This window comes from Miscanthus floridulus, chromosome 4 (genome assembly GCF_019320115.1).
Source record: "Miscanthus floridulus cultivar M001 chromosome 4, ASM1932011v1, whole genome shotgun sequence".
Classification (NCBI taxonomy): Eukaryota; Viridiplantae; Streptophyta; class Magnoliopsida; order Poales; family Poaceae; genus Miscanthus; species Miscanthus floridulus.
In genome coordinates, this window is record NC_089583.1 from 43,279,304 (window position 1) to 43,293,692 (window position 14,389).

The window sequence follows — 14,389 nt, forward strand, 5'->3', positions numbered from 1 at the left end:
CAAAAAGATGCACTTCTCAAGGTTACCAAATAAACGTGCATCACGTAAAATATTAAAAACAGCACATAAGTGATCCATATGTTCATCAAAAGACTTGCTGTAAATTGATATATCATCAAAGTAAAACTACCACAAAATGACCAATAAAAACTCTTAAAACCTCATTCATTAAGTGCATGAAAGTGCTAGGTGCATTTGTCAAACCAAAAGGCATAACTAACCACTCATACAACCCGAATTTGGTTTTTAAACGCAGTTTTCTATTCATCTCCAAGTTTCATTCTAATTTGGTGGTAGCCACTTCGCAAGTCAATCTTAGTGAAAATTATAGAACCACACAACTCATCTAGCATGTTGTCTAGCCTAGGAATAGGATGACGATACCGAATAGTAATATTATTGATGGCTCTACAATCAACACACATACGTAAAGTTCTATCTTTCTTAGGAACCAAAAGTACAGGAACGGCACAAGGACTAAGGCTTTCACGTACATACCCGCGGTCCAAAATATCTTGGACTTGCCGCTGAATTTCCTTAGTCTCCTCAGGATTGGTTCGATAGGTAGCTCGGTTGGACAAAGTCGCTCCTGGAATCAAATCGATTTGATGCTCTATTCCTCTCATAGGTGGCAAGCCCTGGGGGTATCTCAGCTGGAAAATGTCCTCATACTCCTGCAAAAGGTTAGTGACAGCAAGGAGGTACCGAGCTAACAATATCATCAAGTAAAAACATAGCTCGTTTGTATACCAAAGCATAGCAATATCATCATCAGAATTTTAGCAAAGTCACATTTTGTTGCAAGCATAACACCAACCCTTCAATTTAATCCCCTCAGGCTTAGAAATAGATATAGACTTATCCTTTTTAGGTGGGAAAATAGAATTAGCAACTTGCTGATTTTCAGATTGAACATCATTCAAACTAGCAGCGCGTTCTCTATCTGCTTGACTTGGGTAGTCCTTCTGCACATGGCCAATGCCATGGCAGCGGTGGCACTGAATACCCAAAGTGCGTCTCGTCGATGCAACGGATGAGGAACTCTTGGTAAGGCACCTGCAAAGAATTTTTACCTGAATCTGAAGGTCATGCGGGAGGTGCCTTAGGTGTAGCGGAAACTCCAGAGGCTGTTGGTTGCTTGCTCGCTAGTGGAGGTGTCTGAAAGTGGTTGGCTTGGTCAACCCCAAAGATGGTGCCGAGCATGGCGTGTATGTGCTGGTGCTGACCTTGCTCTTGCCCTGCTGTTCATGCCCCTGCAATTCCTTTTCTGCAAGCATAGCAAACTGAAGCAACTGGTTGACAGTGTTAAATTCTTTATAATCAACAATGTCCTGAATCTCACGCCTCAAACCCGAATAAAAACGACAAATGGCATCTTTGTTTCCCTCCACAACACTATAGCGCATCAATCCCTTTTGGAGCTCACCATAGTAATCCTATACAGATTTATCTCCTTATTCTAAATGTATCAATTTCTTACGCAAGTCTCTATGATAAGAAGGAGGAACAAAACGATCACGCATAGCTACCTTAAGTTCTTCCCACGTACTAGGTAAAGCATTCTGTGCAGCTAGCTCATTCCACCAATAATGGCAAAATCCTTAAACTCACTAGTAGCTTGTCTAACTCTATGCTGCTCAGGTACAAGGTGGGCACTAAACTTTTATTCTATCATCATCTCCCAATCAAGATATCCCTCAGCATCATAATGACCCAAAAAGATGGTATTGTGAACTTAATTTTAGCATAAGGATCATCGGGCACACGGTGATTATTACCTTGATGGTGGTGGTGGTGGACACCACCCATACCTGTCGTGTTGTGGCGAAGACGTTGTCGTAATCTCTCTTGTTGGAAAGCTGCTTGACCTAGGTTCCCGTTGGCATCATACACCGTGTCTTGACCATCGGTGTTGCTGCCGGAGACGTTGTTGTTGCCCGCCACAAAGGTTTCCAACTCAGTAACCTTGTCGGTTAGCATGGAAATTCACTTGTCCAATCTCTCCATGCTATTGCCAATGTTGAGTTCAATGAGTGCGTCAGTGATGGCCTTCCTAACGGCCTCATTCATTCTTTTTGGGCATCCTCTACAACAACTTATAGTTGCTCTTGGCTGACACACTCACTGAAACCCTTAGGATTGTTATCTTCAGTCTGTTCACCTCCTGCCATTGAAAACATAAAAACAGGAACAAACAGGTAAAGTTATCCCTACCAAATGACTACGTGGTTGCAGTGGTGTCACTTTTCACAGCAAATGGAAAGCGTCTTACCAAGCTCTTACAAAGTTCTAACCAACACAAGCAGTGGGCAGTACAACCGACGGCTAGTTCGTGATACCTGTGGTAGTGGTACCGAGATTGCACGACCCTTTGTCTATACTGATCTAAAGAGTTTGTGGAGCTTGGAAGGCACACAAGGAGTAATATATATATCTGGCACACAAGTCAGTAACAGAAAGTAATGCTGAATTATAGTCCAAAGTACTTGTTCTCGTTGCTGGTCTAAAATATTCCAAGTACCAGATGTGTGACAAAAGTATGGTGGATAGCAAGGTGACAGGTGTATAAAAAACAAGTATGGTGGATGGAAACAACAACACAAATAAGAAACCAGATAGCACACGCAAACATAGCTCACTTTGGTCTTCTCTATGTGCTCCTCTAGATATTGTTCCACTTTTGCCCCTCTTTTTTATTTTTTGCTGTCGTTGTGTTTTTTGGGAATTTCGACTTTTTTATTTTATTTTTTTGATATTTTTCCTTTACTTAGGAGCACAAAAGAAGTAACCACAAAAAATATGAGCATAAACAAGTGAAAGACGTGGCCTGTGGAATTTTCAGAAAACTTGCTCAAAATCGACACAAACCTTGTGACTACGAAAAGAGGATCTTGTGACCAATTTTTGACCAATCTAAAATTTTCAAACCCCACCAATGCTGGGGATGGATGGATCCAAAAAAAAATTCTGATCGATTTTGATATATGGAACATCGAAATCGGAGTTCGTATATGAAAACTAGACTAGTTTTAAGAATTGGCTCTGAATTAGAGAACAAAACGGAAACAATGTGTGTAAAACTGGTCACAACAGCAAAGATTTGATGGAAACGATGGGGAAAAAACACACGAACTGGACTCTAACACGACCTAACCAGCAACAAGACCTCGACCAGGACACAAACTCAACACGATGGACTCTGAAACTGAAATATACAAAGGCTATGGCGCAGAAGGTTCTAGGACAGAAAAACGAGTATGGCACTGGACTATGGGACGAATGCGAAACACTCAAAATTAGAAAATAAAAGTGAACCTGACGGTATACCTTAGCTCTGATACCACTTAATAGAGGCGGAGATCCCGATCTTCCGTCAGGTGATGGTAACTATCATTGTGGCGAAGAATGACGCACCGATCTGGCTTCAGATCGAAAGATCGAACCCTGCAATCTTAGCACCACAGCTTCTCTGGTTATCAACCAAGTCACGGACCAGGTTGACCTAGCCAAAAGGCTAATCCTTACCTGCGCAACGAAGAACACAAGCAAAAACAAGAAAGAACACAACCAAATTGCAGATGAAAGATTATCTCACGAAGTTGGGGTCTCACAAACCGATGAACGGCGAAACTGTTCTTTACAGAATAATCTAAGTAAAACCCAAAACCTAATGATGGCGGCGGCATATGATTATAAAGGTCTTAGGGTCGTCGCCTACCCTGGTCACGCCCCCTAATTGGCCCAAACACGATACATGGTCCAACGGACCAAAAGAAGGTGTCGCAGCACCCTAACAGATTCTGGACGCTGACTTGTTTCAACGATTCTCGTTAATTCCGAAGAGCTTTTGACGTGAGACCACTTGGATTGGCTTCCTTGTCAAATTAGGTTTCCATCCATATGTGGTTCGTAAAAAACGGAGTGCGAATGCGTCCTGTGTGACTAGTTTAAGGCAGACTGGTCCTGTAGGCCGAGGCAGACTCGAATTCTTGTTGGACTGGGCCTCCGGCTTGTGTTGGACGTCATTGCTGGTCATCATCACCTCCACCACTTCCTCTAAGTCCTTCATGACCATTTTCAATGTTCCTAAGCAAGATAACATCATTAGGTTGTAGTCTATTCTCAAAAGTATGAAAAGTATCGCTTAAGAACGAGCTAACCTCTAAATTGAGTTGTCGCTTTCGAGCCCGAGTCATTGGACCTTGCATGACGATTGAAGGATCAGCGGGAAGAAGTGATGTCCTCGTCAAATAGACTGCTATAAAGCTAGCGCCCCTGCTTCAGACATGAGGACTGATGAGGTTTCCTGCATTTTGGCTCTTATGTACATTGTGATCTTGTGGCCCTATCGTGAGTTGATGATGAAGATGCCGAGTCCTGCCGGTCAGGATGATTGCTGGTTTTGGTCAGGGGTCTTAACCGCATCTGTGTAGCATCTTGTTCCTAGAAGAAAGATTGGGTAGCGGACTCTGAAAAAAAGGAGGCCTAGGCTGGATATCCTCAGCATCCAGGGTAGACTCCAGACACAATTGGTGCCTTTGTATCCTTCCTGCGATCAGAGGTCCTGAACCTTGCTGGTATGGCTGCTCGCATGGTCCTGCATTGGTAGAGATCACACCTTGTTGTTGTAGTCGCCATTGGATGTTTGGTCGCTGAAGAAAAGCTTCGATGCAGCAATGTCCCCAGAAACTGCATGGTGAACCTCATAAACTGTCCAGCATTTGTTATCAAATATTCTATCATTCCTTGCCTTCCACAGATACCAAAGTGTTGTGTTGATCCGTTGGACCTGTGCTTCGGTTGTGTTTTGGTTTATAATGCATGGCAATATTTCCTGCACTCCATCCTGCTCATTTGGCAATAAAGAAGTGCAAAGCGGTGGATTTGAAGCAAACCAAACAACTATAGAGAAAGTACAATGAAAAATAAGTGAGCATCAGTTTCAATATTATTGCAGGTGCTGCAGAGTTTACTGATTTTGGCGGATAAGCGCCCAGCTCTGTCTCCTATAGCAAGCGCTCTTCTAATCAATCTCCTAGTGAAGGTTTTAAGGCAGGGAGAGATGGTTTTGTGCTTCCAGATTCTCTGTAATATTGTCATTGCTTGTTCAGTGACACTTCTTGTACCCTGCTGAGGATGTTGGATACAGAGATCTTTTCGGAGGTGGTTGAAAGCTTCTTTGTAGGTGCATAGACCCCTAGTGGCTGGGCTTCAAGTTATTATGTCAGGTTCACTCAAACGTATGATTCGAAGTTGAGACATGACACTACCGGACTTCTTGAGTTTACCGAGTGCCCGAAACATTCGGCAAAAGACATAAAGCACTCAACAAATGGTTCGCCGAGTATAACACTCGACGAACAGCACTTGCCAAAAACAGTGACGGCAAAGCCAACTTTGCCGAGTGTCTTTTATCGGGCACTCGGCAAAGCCTTTGCCGAGTGCCCGACACTCAGCAAAGTTGAAACCGAAAAAAACCCGAAAAAAATGGGAATTTTTACCCTAAAAAAATGGATTTTTTTTTATCGATGGAGGCCCCCACCGGTCAGCGCCCACCCATCTATGACATTTTTTGCGTGAATTTCATGGCTATGTGGCCGACGCGATTCAAACCCGAGACCTCCCACTGTGCACGTACCTCCTCTACCACTACACCACACTCTAACTTGTGTCTGGATTCCGTTTTAGTTCCCAATATATTATATTAAACCGAGTGTAAATTACATGTTTGAGGCCATAAACAAATTCAAATAAAAAAGTTGTAAACTACAAAGTTTCATAACTTTTCGAGATCTACACTTTTAGTTTAGTAAGTTTTTCCATCCGAGGTCGTTTACAAAATTTGAATTTTAAAATTTTGAAATTCAAACACAGTTTTGCATGACAAGATGTTTTCAAATCAAAAAGTTGTAAACTACAAAGTTTCATAACTTTTCGAGATCTACACTTTTAGTTTAGGAAGTTTTTCCATCCGAGGTCGTTTATAAAATTTGAATTTTAAAATTTTGAAATTCAAACACAGTTTTGCATGACAAGATGTTTTCAAATCAAAAAGTTATCAACTACAATGTTTCATAACTTTTCGAGATCTACAGAGTTTATTTTGGTTGTTTTTTCATCCGAGGTCGTTTGAAAAGTTCGAATTTTAAAATTTTGAAATTCAAACGCAGTTTTGCATGACAAGATGTTTTCAAATCAAAAAGTTGCCAATTACAAAGTTTCATAACTTTTCGAGATCTACAAAGTTTATTTTGGTTGTTTGGTCATCTGTTCATCCGACATGGTCGTTCTAACATTGTTCACAAATATTATATATCTCTCTTGTAGTTTCATAAACTACAAGAGAGATATGTTAGATTTGTGAACAAATTTATTTCACTTTGTCGTATGAAGAAAAGACCAAAACAAACATTGTACATCTTGATGAGTTATACAACTTTGTAGTTGAAAACTTTTTTATTTGAATTAATTTACTGCTTCAAAATGTGCTTTGAAATTTTCTTTGCCGAGTGTCAAAAAATAACACTCGGCAAAGAAGCTCTTTGCCGAGTGTCAAAAAAAAACGCTCGGCAAAGAGACTCTTTGCCGAGTGTCAAAAAAAAACACTCGGTAAAGGCGTCTTTGCCGAGTGCCCGAAAAACAACACTCGACAAACCACCTGGCACTCGGCAAAGAGCCGGTCTCCGGTAGTGTGATTTGGGTGGCATCATCAGTAAACAGAGTGGGAATGAGGTCTCGGTCCCAAGTGTTTTGTTTCAGGATTCCAAAGATCAGAAATCTTGTGTGGGAGGGATTGTTGTGTAACAGGCAGTCTTAGGTGAGAGTGGAGGGAATTCCAGAGAGTGCACCATGGCGTGGACCAAATACTTGAGTTTCCATTTTGAATTTGGATAGTGCAATTATCTTGAAGGATTTGTTTGACTTGAAGAATTGAGGCCCAGAAGATTGATTTTGTACTACTGTTACTAGCCCTCCAAAAAGAAGAGGTAGGAAAGTATTTTGCTATCAGGATGCCCGAGATCGAGGTACCGATCTTTGTTAGTAGCGATATCCCAGGCAGCATGGATGATGAGGCTGCGGTTGACAGTATGTGAGTCTCTAATACCTAGACCCCCATTATCTTTTGTTCGAGCACTTAGAAAAACCTAGTGAACGTCTAGATGGAATTTGTGTAGGTTTTTATAAGTGTGCTTTAGGCTAGTTTCTGTGTGTCCTATGTCACTCACTCTTAGACGTCAAGGTCCCAACACACGTTTATTGCTTCCGCATACGTTTTGCTTATGTGACTTTTACCTTTATAGATTAGTTATTGGTTAGTTGGTAGGAATTAGATCTAGATGGCTAAACTCTTTTGGATTGAGGGTAAATTAGAGCACACTAGAAAACGTTAAACGTACATTTTGCTAGCATAGTACATGATTATTCTAGTGGTAGTATAAATTAAGCCTAGGATTTAATTTTGTAATTCGACACCTAATTCACCTTTCTCTTGTTGGCTGCTCACATATTATAAAAATAAATTAAAATATTCACCAAAAATTTATATCAAAACTGTCAATGTATGCCATTATTGTGAGTAGTTGTCTTGCTAGGATTCTTGACTATGAATGTCAGCTCAACATGTAGCTCGTGTGATTGACCGTTTTCGAATAATGCAAGATCCACCAAATTTCACCTAAGGATTACTTGTTTTCGATCAAAGGCTAAGTCCAACTTTATTAGGAAACGTAACCATGAACCCTTAACCTATCTGCTGAGGTTATGAGCATACAGGGAGAGGGACAGACGAAGTTTCGCTTACAATAACACTCGAGATTCACTCAACTTAGGATAGACCAGAGTACCAGACGATGGTACCACACGTGTTTCACTCCATGTACTCCCATGTTTAGGCTAAACCCTGAGCTAGCTTGTCCACCATCTCGTCCGCTAGGCATAGATTCTTTGGTCTGAGCAGCAGCCACACTCACCAAGATTTGAGCAGCATTAGTGTTTTGTTCTATTGCCGCTGTCGGGAACGGAAGCTAGGAGTTTATTGTTGAAGACCGCGTCATTTCTTGATTTCCAAAGCGCCCACAAGGCCCCTGCACTTAGAAACGTTCGAATCATTTTCTTCTTGCCTTTGCACTACTGCCCAGTCACCTCAGCAAACAAACTCTCAAAGCTCGTTGGGGAGCTCGGCCAGCTAAGCCTACCTCGACCCAACGATTACTGTCAGAATGGACAACGATCAATCTTCTTTCCACTCCAACAGTGGCCTGAAATAGGCCGCGACAGCAGTTCTTCTGGAGGCAAGTGTGTCACGTCATCGTTCAACGAAAGCAACAGCATGCAGTTCAATAATCTAGCCTTAAGTACAAGATATAAGCGCAGGGTTTACCATATTCATACCAATTCTCCTGTAGTAGTTATCCAAACAAGCAACTGTGATCTCTGATGGTAACTAGGAGTGGATCGGACTGTAGACCGCTATAGCCACTAGCCCACCACCGGCGATGACTACCACCAGTAGCAGGAAAGGGCAGTTTCATCAGCCGCTCAGCGACTGCTGCAGAAGACGACGTACGGTCCCTGTCACTGTCAGGACCATGCATGCTTGGAGAAGTAGGCCGGTAACCTTGTGCACCAGGCATTCAGGCCAGACCACATTCGTAGGACCATTATTATATTATTCATATATTGCCAGCCATGCCTGTAACACCTGGGCAAAGACGCAAAGAATCTTGTGGGAATGGCTTCTTTGATAATAAATTGATGGGACGGTTTTTGCGAATTTAGTATTTAGAAAAGAAAGGGCCGACCCCTTTGCTCTCTTTTCTTTTTACCCTCTCATATATATGTATATACTAGCGGATATGTCTTTGCATTATAACGGGAGAAAAACAAACTATCGAAAATTATTTACCTTTCCTCTTTCTATGAAATTTAAGAGCTATAATTTATTTTATGTTGACTATAGCATCCATAATATAAGCTAATAGTGACAATAATACGACAATATCCTATTAAGTTTGTATCAAGTTATAGAATACAACCGTGATTAATTTTATCCCAGTGCAAAGCACCGGAATATTTGCTTGCAATATATATAACTTTAATTTTCATATTGTCCATGACTTGATAGAGTTAAATATCAAGTTTTCTAAATTCCTTTGAAGACCAATAAAAATATGTAGTTCTAATCTCTAATTCAAGCCGCCTTAGTGTTAGTTGCCGATGTATCAAGGACTGGACTGCTTAGTCTGCTATGACAGGAGAACTCAAAGATTTTCCTTGTCGCGTGCTTGTTCGGGGTTACATTGGTGCATGTACAGCTTGGAGGCATATTTATTTAACTAGATTGCACCACAAACTATTTAAGATCTCATGTCAGGATTTGATTGTTGAACTATCGGCTGAATCAAGTTCTAACATATAAGTTTTGTTTGTAATCAAAATACAACTGCATCAATGACTTGGTAGTAGGAATATTTGTTCATTATTAGAGATAAGAGATATAGAAGTATATATTCTTGAGTTCATAGACCCGTGATGTTGACTTTATTATTTATTTTATTTGTTTTACATTTATTTTATTTTTGATACTCACCTTCCTATTTTTATTTCTAGATTTATTTATCTAAATATGGGGAAATATATGAAGAAGAGAAATTAGAACGGTGGTGATGGTGCTCGAGGGATTTGGAATAAAAGAAAAACTGGAATTGGTGCTTCCAAGAAAAAAGAAAAAAAAAGGCAAAATCGGGGTGGTGGTGGTGCTCAAGGGATTTGGAATAGAAGAAATAATTGGAAAAAGGAGAAATCAAAATAGAGGCTTTCATAGAAAAGATACTTTGCTGTGGAATTTGTTTCTAGATCTAGGTTTTTGTAACAAACATGTGCAATTATAAGGGCATATTATCGACACCTATATTTTCTCTCAATATTGCATCGTAGACATAATATTTGATATGTACTTAGATATAAACTATGTCTAATCAAAATATATAGTAGAAGAAATATATTTAGAAAAATCAAAACGTCTTGTAATTTAAAATGGAAAAATAATGTTCTATTTCTTCTTCCATTATTTATTACTCGTACTAGATACATGCGTGTGCGTTGCACTGGGGCCATGATTTTTTACTAAACCTCGCACGAACGCGTGAGCTCCGTGATCATTGTTATTTACCTCCATAGATCAGGCTTGTTAAGTCTCTGGATTTCATATGAAATGTCTGTAATGCCTTTTTTTTCTTTTTATTCTTTTTTCTTATTTTCTCTCTCTCATATCCTATATCTCCATCGGCTGTCGCGGGGCGTTTCTCTGACATCTCATAACTGCACATACTGCAACAGACACCACTACATCCCCGCGCCGGCCTCGTGTTCCCTGCCCTCGCCAGCCTCCTCGCCTTGCGGCGTTTGTTCCGGCGGCAACAGCCAAACTACGGCCTCCACGCCCGCATATCCGTCCGTGTCCAGTCAAGCAGTGTCGTTGCCTAGGTTTGCGCCGGGACGCAGGCGGGGGGGGGGGGGGGGGGGGGGGGGCGCGTGTTGGTGGTTCTGGCGTTCAGACTTCTCTCTCTTTGTTGTTTTTTTGGGCAGGCAGATCTTTCGTTGAGAAGCACGTAGAGACGTACCCACTCACGGAAATGGTATTCCGTACTCTCACGATACTGTGCGATGAAGTAAACTCTTTTGGCACTGCATCCTTGGCGCTTCCTCGTCTGTCACCCAACACGTTCCCAGATCTCAGAAGACTGTTCCCTCAGCCCTCCAAAAGAAGAGAAGACTGTTTAAGTTTGGACGGCAAAAATAGTACTTCCCTCCGTGTTTACTTATCAGCAGTTTTTACTGTAGCAAATGTGACCATCTATTTTTTCTTCTAAAAAAACTCTTAGATACTTCAATATATATAACACTAATGAAGTTTGTTCAGTAAAGAATCATATATGTGAAAACTTGATGTATCTAAAAATTTTTTACAGAAAAAAAACTATGATCAAAATTGCTACAGTAAAAATTCGTTGATAAGTAAACGAAAACGGAGGTAGTATTTTTTTTCCCTTGAAAGATGTCGGCAAAAACAGTACTCCCTCTGTCCTAAATTTAGTGATGTTTTTTTTTACCTTTAAATATCTTATTTGACCGTTTGTCTTATTTAAATTTTTTATATAAATATTATCTATTTTGTTATGACTTATTTTATTATTAGAGATGATTTAATAATAATTTATTTATTTTATAATTTACTTAAAAATTTTGAGTATTTTTTTAATAAGACAACAGGTCAAATAAGATGTCTGACATCTTGGGACAGATGGAGTAGACCAGAGCTGTGCAGTCGACGCCATAAATTCGTTCCATGGAGCTGTTTGGCACACGGGCACAGAGAGCCACGTTTGTGCGTACCGCGTACGTGAGAGGTAGCCAATTCCATCCAAAAGGCCGATCGAAGGCGCGGCGCCCTGCCTAGACGGAGTGACGGACGTACACGGATCATGATGCTGCTCTCACACTCTTCGTCTGCTACTACCACCACCCGCGGGCTAGCAGCAGCGCCGCCGCCGGCTCGCTCCCGGCGGGCGCGCCTCCTGCCTCCACGCGCGCGGGTCGACACGACGGGCGTTAGCGCGGACCGCCCTGCCGAGGCGCTTCTCCTCCAGAGCGGGCTGCGCCCGGAGTCGCTGCCGCGGCACGTCGCGGTAGTGATGGACGGGAACTCGCGGTGGGCGCGCGCGCGGGGGCTGACGCCCGCGGACGGCCACAAGGCCGGGGGCCGCAACCTGGAGCGGATCGTGGGGCTCTCGCGCGCCTGGGGCATCCGCGCGCTCACCGCCTTCGTCTGCTCCCGCGAGAACTTGAGCCGCCCCAAGGCACGCCCGCCGCCACCTTCGCTTGCTCTCTCTTTTCAAAAACTTGCGTATACACATATATTTCGCGGACGAGCCTGACGCGCACGGTTCTTCTTGTTTTCTCGATCGTCTCTGCAGGCCGAGGTCGACTACATGATGGGTTTGTCCGAGTGGCTGATAGGCGATAACATCGACAAGCTCTCAAGGCAGGGGATCCGGCTAGAGGTGATCGGCGACACCTCAAAGATGTCAGGCTCTCTGCGGAGCGCGGCGGTGCAAGCCGACGAGGCGACGAGGCACAACTCGCAGCTGCACGTGATGCTGGCGATCTGCTACAGCGGGCGATGGGACATGGTCCAGGCGTGCCGGGAGCTCGCCCGGGAGGCGCAGGCGAACCGGCTCAGCCCGGACGACATCGACGAGTCGCTGGTAGCCGGCAAGCTCGCGACGAGCGCCGCCGGCGAGTTCTCGTGCCCTGACCTGGTCATCAGAACCAGCGGCGAGCTGAGGCTCAGCAACTTCCTGCTGTGGCAGTCGGCGTACTCAGAGTTCTTCTTCACCGACAAGATGTGGCCGGACTTTGGGGAGGCTGAGTACCTGGAAGCGTTGCGCTCCTTCCAGGGCAGAGATCGGCGCTTCGGTCAATCAAAACTACTCTAGCTCCGTCGCTCCGAACCACAAAAGGTGTCGGTGTCGCGTGTAATAGGCAGCATTTGTTCAATGAACACGTGACTTTGTATGTGAAAAGCAGAATCACATCAACCGGTTGTTTCTGTCCTCAACAGGAGAGATTTTACAGCCGTTAGATCTTTGTCCGCCATCATTTCTATCCTTCGGATCCAGTTACCGTCTGGGTACTGCTGGTTTGTCTGTGTTGTGCCATTGACAAGGCACTGGTGAGCCTCACCTCAACTGTACGCTAACCCGAGCTGCTATTCATTGTTTTGGCTTCTACCAAAATTATCCTAAACTAGTACATCAGGCACGCCCTCGCACGTGTCGCAATCCGGGGAGGTAGCGCCGGCCACGCAACGCTGCTGTAGGGGGTGCCGCCCGCGCCAGAGGGCATGCTGGTCCCGCACAGCCGCGCCGAGGGGCGGGCCAGGCCCCCGCGCGCCGTGCCGGGGGTGTGAAGGGTCAAGATGGTGACTATAGGGGGTGAATAGTCGTTTCTAAAACTTAATCGCGTCGGCTAATCAAAACAAGTGTGGAATTAAAACTATCGGTCTAGCCAAGACAACACCCCTCTATCTATATTCTCTAGCACCTTACAAAGATTATAATTAAGCAACAAAGGTGCTAGGCTAACTAGAGCTCACCTAACCAATTCTAAGAGCAAGGTCACACAAACATATGCCACTAGTATTTCAAGCAATGAGAGAGCTCCTACACATGCTAGTAAGCAAAAAGCACAAATTCAACTAAGCTCACTGCAATGCTCAATAACAAGGCAACCAATGCTAAATTAAAGAGCGCAAATACTTAGCTACACAAACTAAGCAAAATAACTAAAAAGGTTACACAAACCAAATTAGCCACGCAAGGGAGCTACTTCTATGCTACACAAGCAAGAAGGTAACTAGTGAGCTACACAAGCTAACTAATTACAAGAGCAACTACACAAGCACAATATATATAAAAGTAATCACAAGCTTGTGTAAGGGGATTGCAAACCAATGGGAAGAACAAGGTTGACACGGTGATTTTCTCCCGAGGTTCACATGCTTGTCAACACGCTACGTCCCCATTGTGTCGGCCGCTCACTTGATGATTCGACGGCTAATTGGCATCACCCGCCAAGCCCGCACGTCGGGCACCGCAAGAAGCTACCCCGAAAGTGAGGGTAGCTCAATGACACGCTCAACTAGAGTTGCTCTTCGCGGCTCCCGCGGGGCGAGCACAATGCCCCTCACAAAGCTCTTCTCCGGAGCACCGCACAAGCTTCTTAGGGGCTTCGACGGAGACCACCACCAAGCCGTCTAGGAGGTGGCAACCTCTAAGAGTAACAAGCACCACCGGCTTGCAACTCGATCACCTAGTGCCACTCGATGTAATCTCACAATGCAACGCACTAGAATCACACTCACTCGCAATCGATTCGCACTCTTACAAGCACAAGTGAGTTAGAGGGCATCCAAGCACTCTTACACAAGCCACATAGGCTTGAGGGTGCTAAGCAACCAGCCAAAGCCGGCCACACACTCTTTTTATAGCCCCAAGGACTAAAATAGCTGTTACCCCTTCACTGGGCAAAGCGCGTACTGACCGGACGCGTAGGTCATAACGACCGGACGCTGAAACCTAGTGTCCGGTCACTTACAGAGAGGTTCCAGCGACGTTTTTCAGCGACCGGACGCGTCCGGTCATCATTGACCGCACTCTCCCAACGTCCGGTCGGTTCTGGACATGCTAAAAACACTGACCGAACACTGTGACCAGACTCGCAGATGCTGACCGGACGCTGGACCCCAGCGTCCGGTCACAGACCTTTTAGCGCTAAAACGGCTATAACTCTTAGCTGCGAACTTTGATTTCGATGATCTTGGATATTT

General features: G+C 43.8%; 1 protein-coding gene across 1 annotated transcript; it reads left to right on the forward strand.

Annotated features, from left to right (window-relative positions):
* The first annotated feature begins 11,377 nt into the window (after positions 1-11,377).
* LOC136551424 (cis-prenyltransferase 4, chloroplastic-like) lies at positions 11,378-12,777 on the forward strand. Its single transcript, XM_066542977.1, has 2 exons — positions 11,378-11,858; positions 11,976-12,777. Exons 1-2 carry the CDS (start codon positions 11,484-11,486, stop codon positions 12,495-12,497), a joined length of 897 nt encoding a protein of 298 aa, XP_066399074.1. The 5' UTR covers positions 11,378-11,483; the 3' UTR covers positions 12,498-12,777.
* The last annotated feature ends 1,612 nt before the right edge of the window (positions 12,778-14,389 follow it).

What these genes read in the sequence shown, in the direction of transcription:
- LOC136551424 (XM_066542977.1), top strand. Translation starts at nt 11,484, where the DNA reads ATGATGCTGCTCTCACACTCTTCGTCTGCTACTACCACCACCCGCGGG. An exon ending in AGAACTTGAGCCGCCCCAAG is followed by an intron (nt 11,859 to 11,975) that starts GCACGCCCGCCG and finishes TCGTCTCTGCAG; the next exon opens with GCCGAGGTCGACTACATGAT.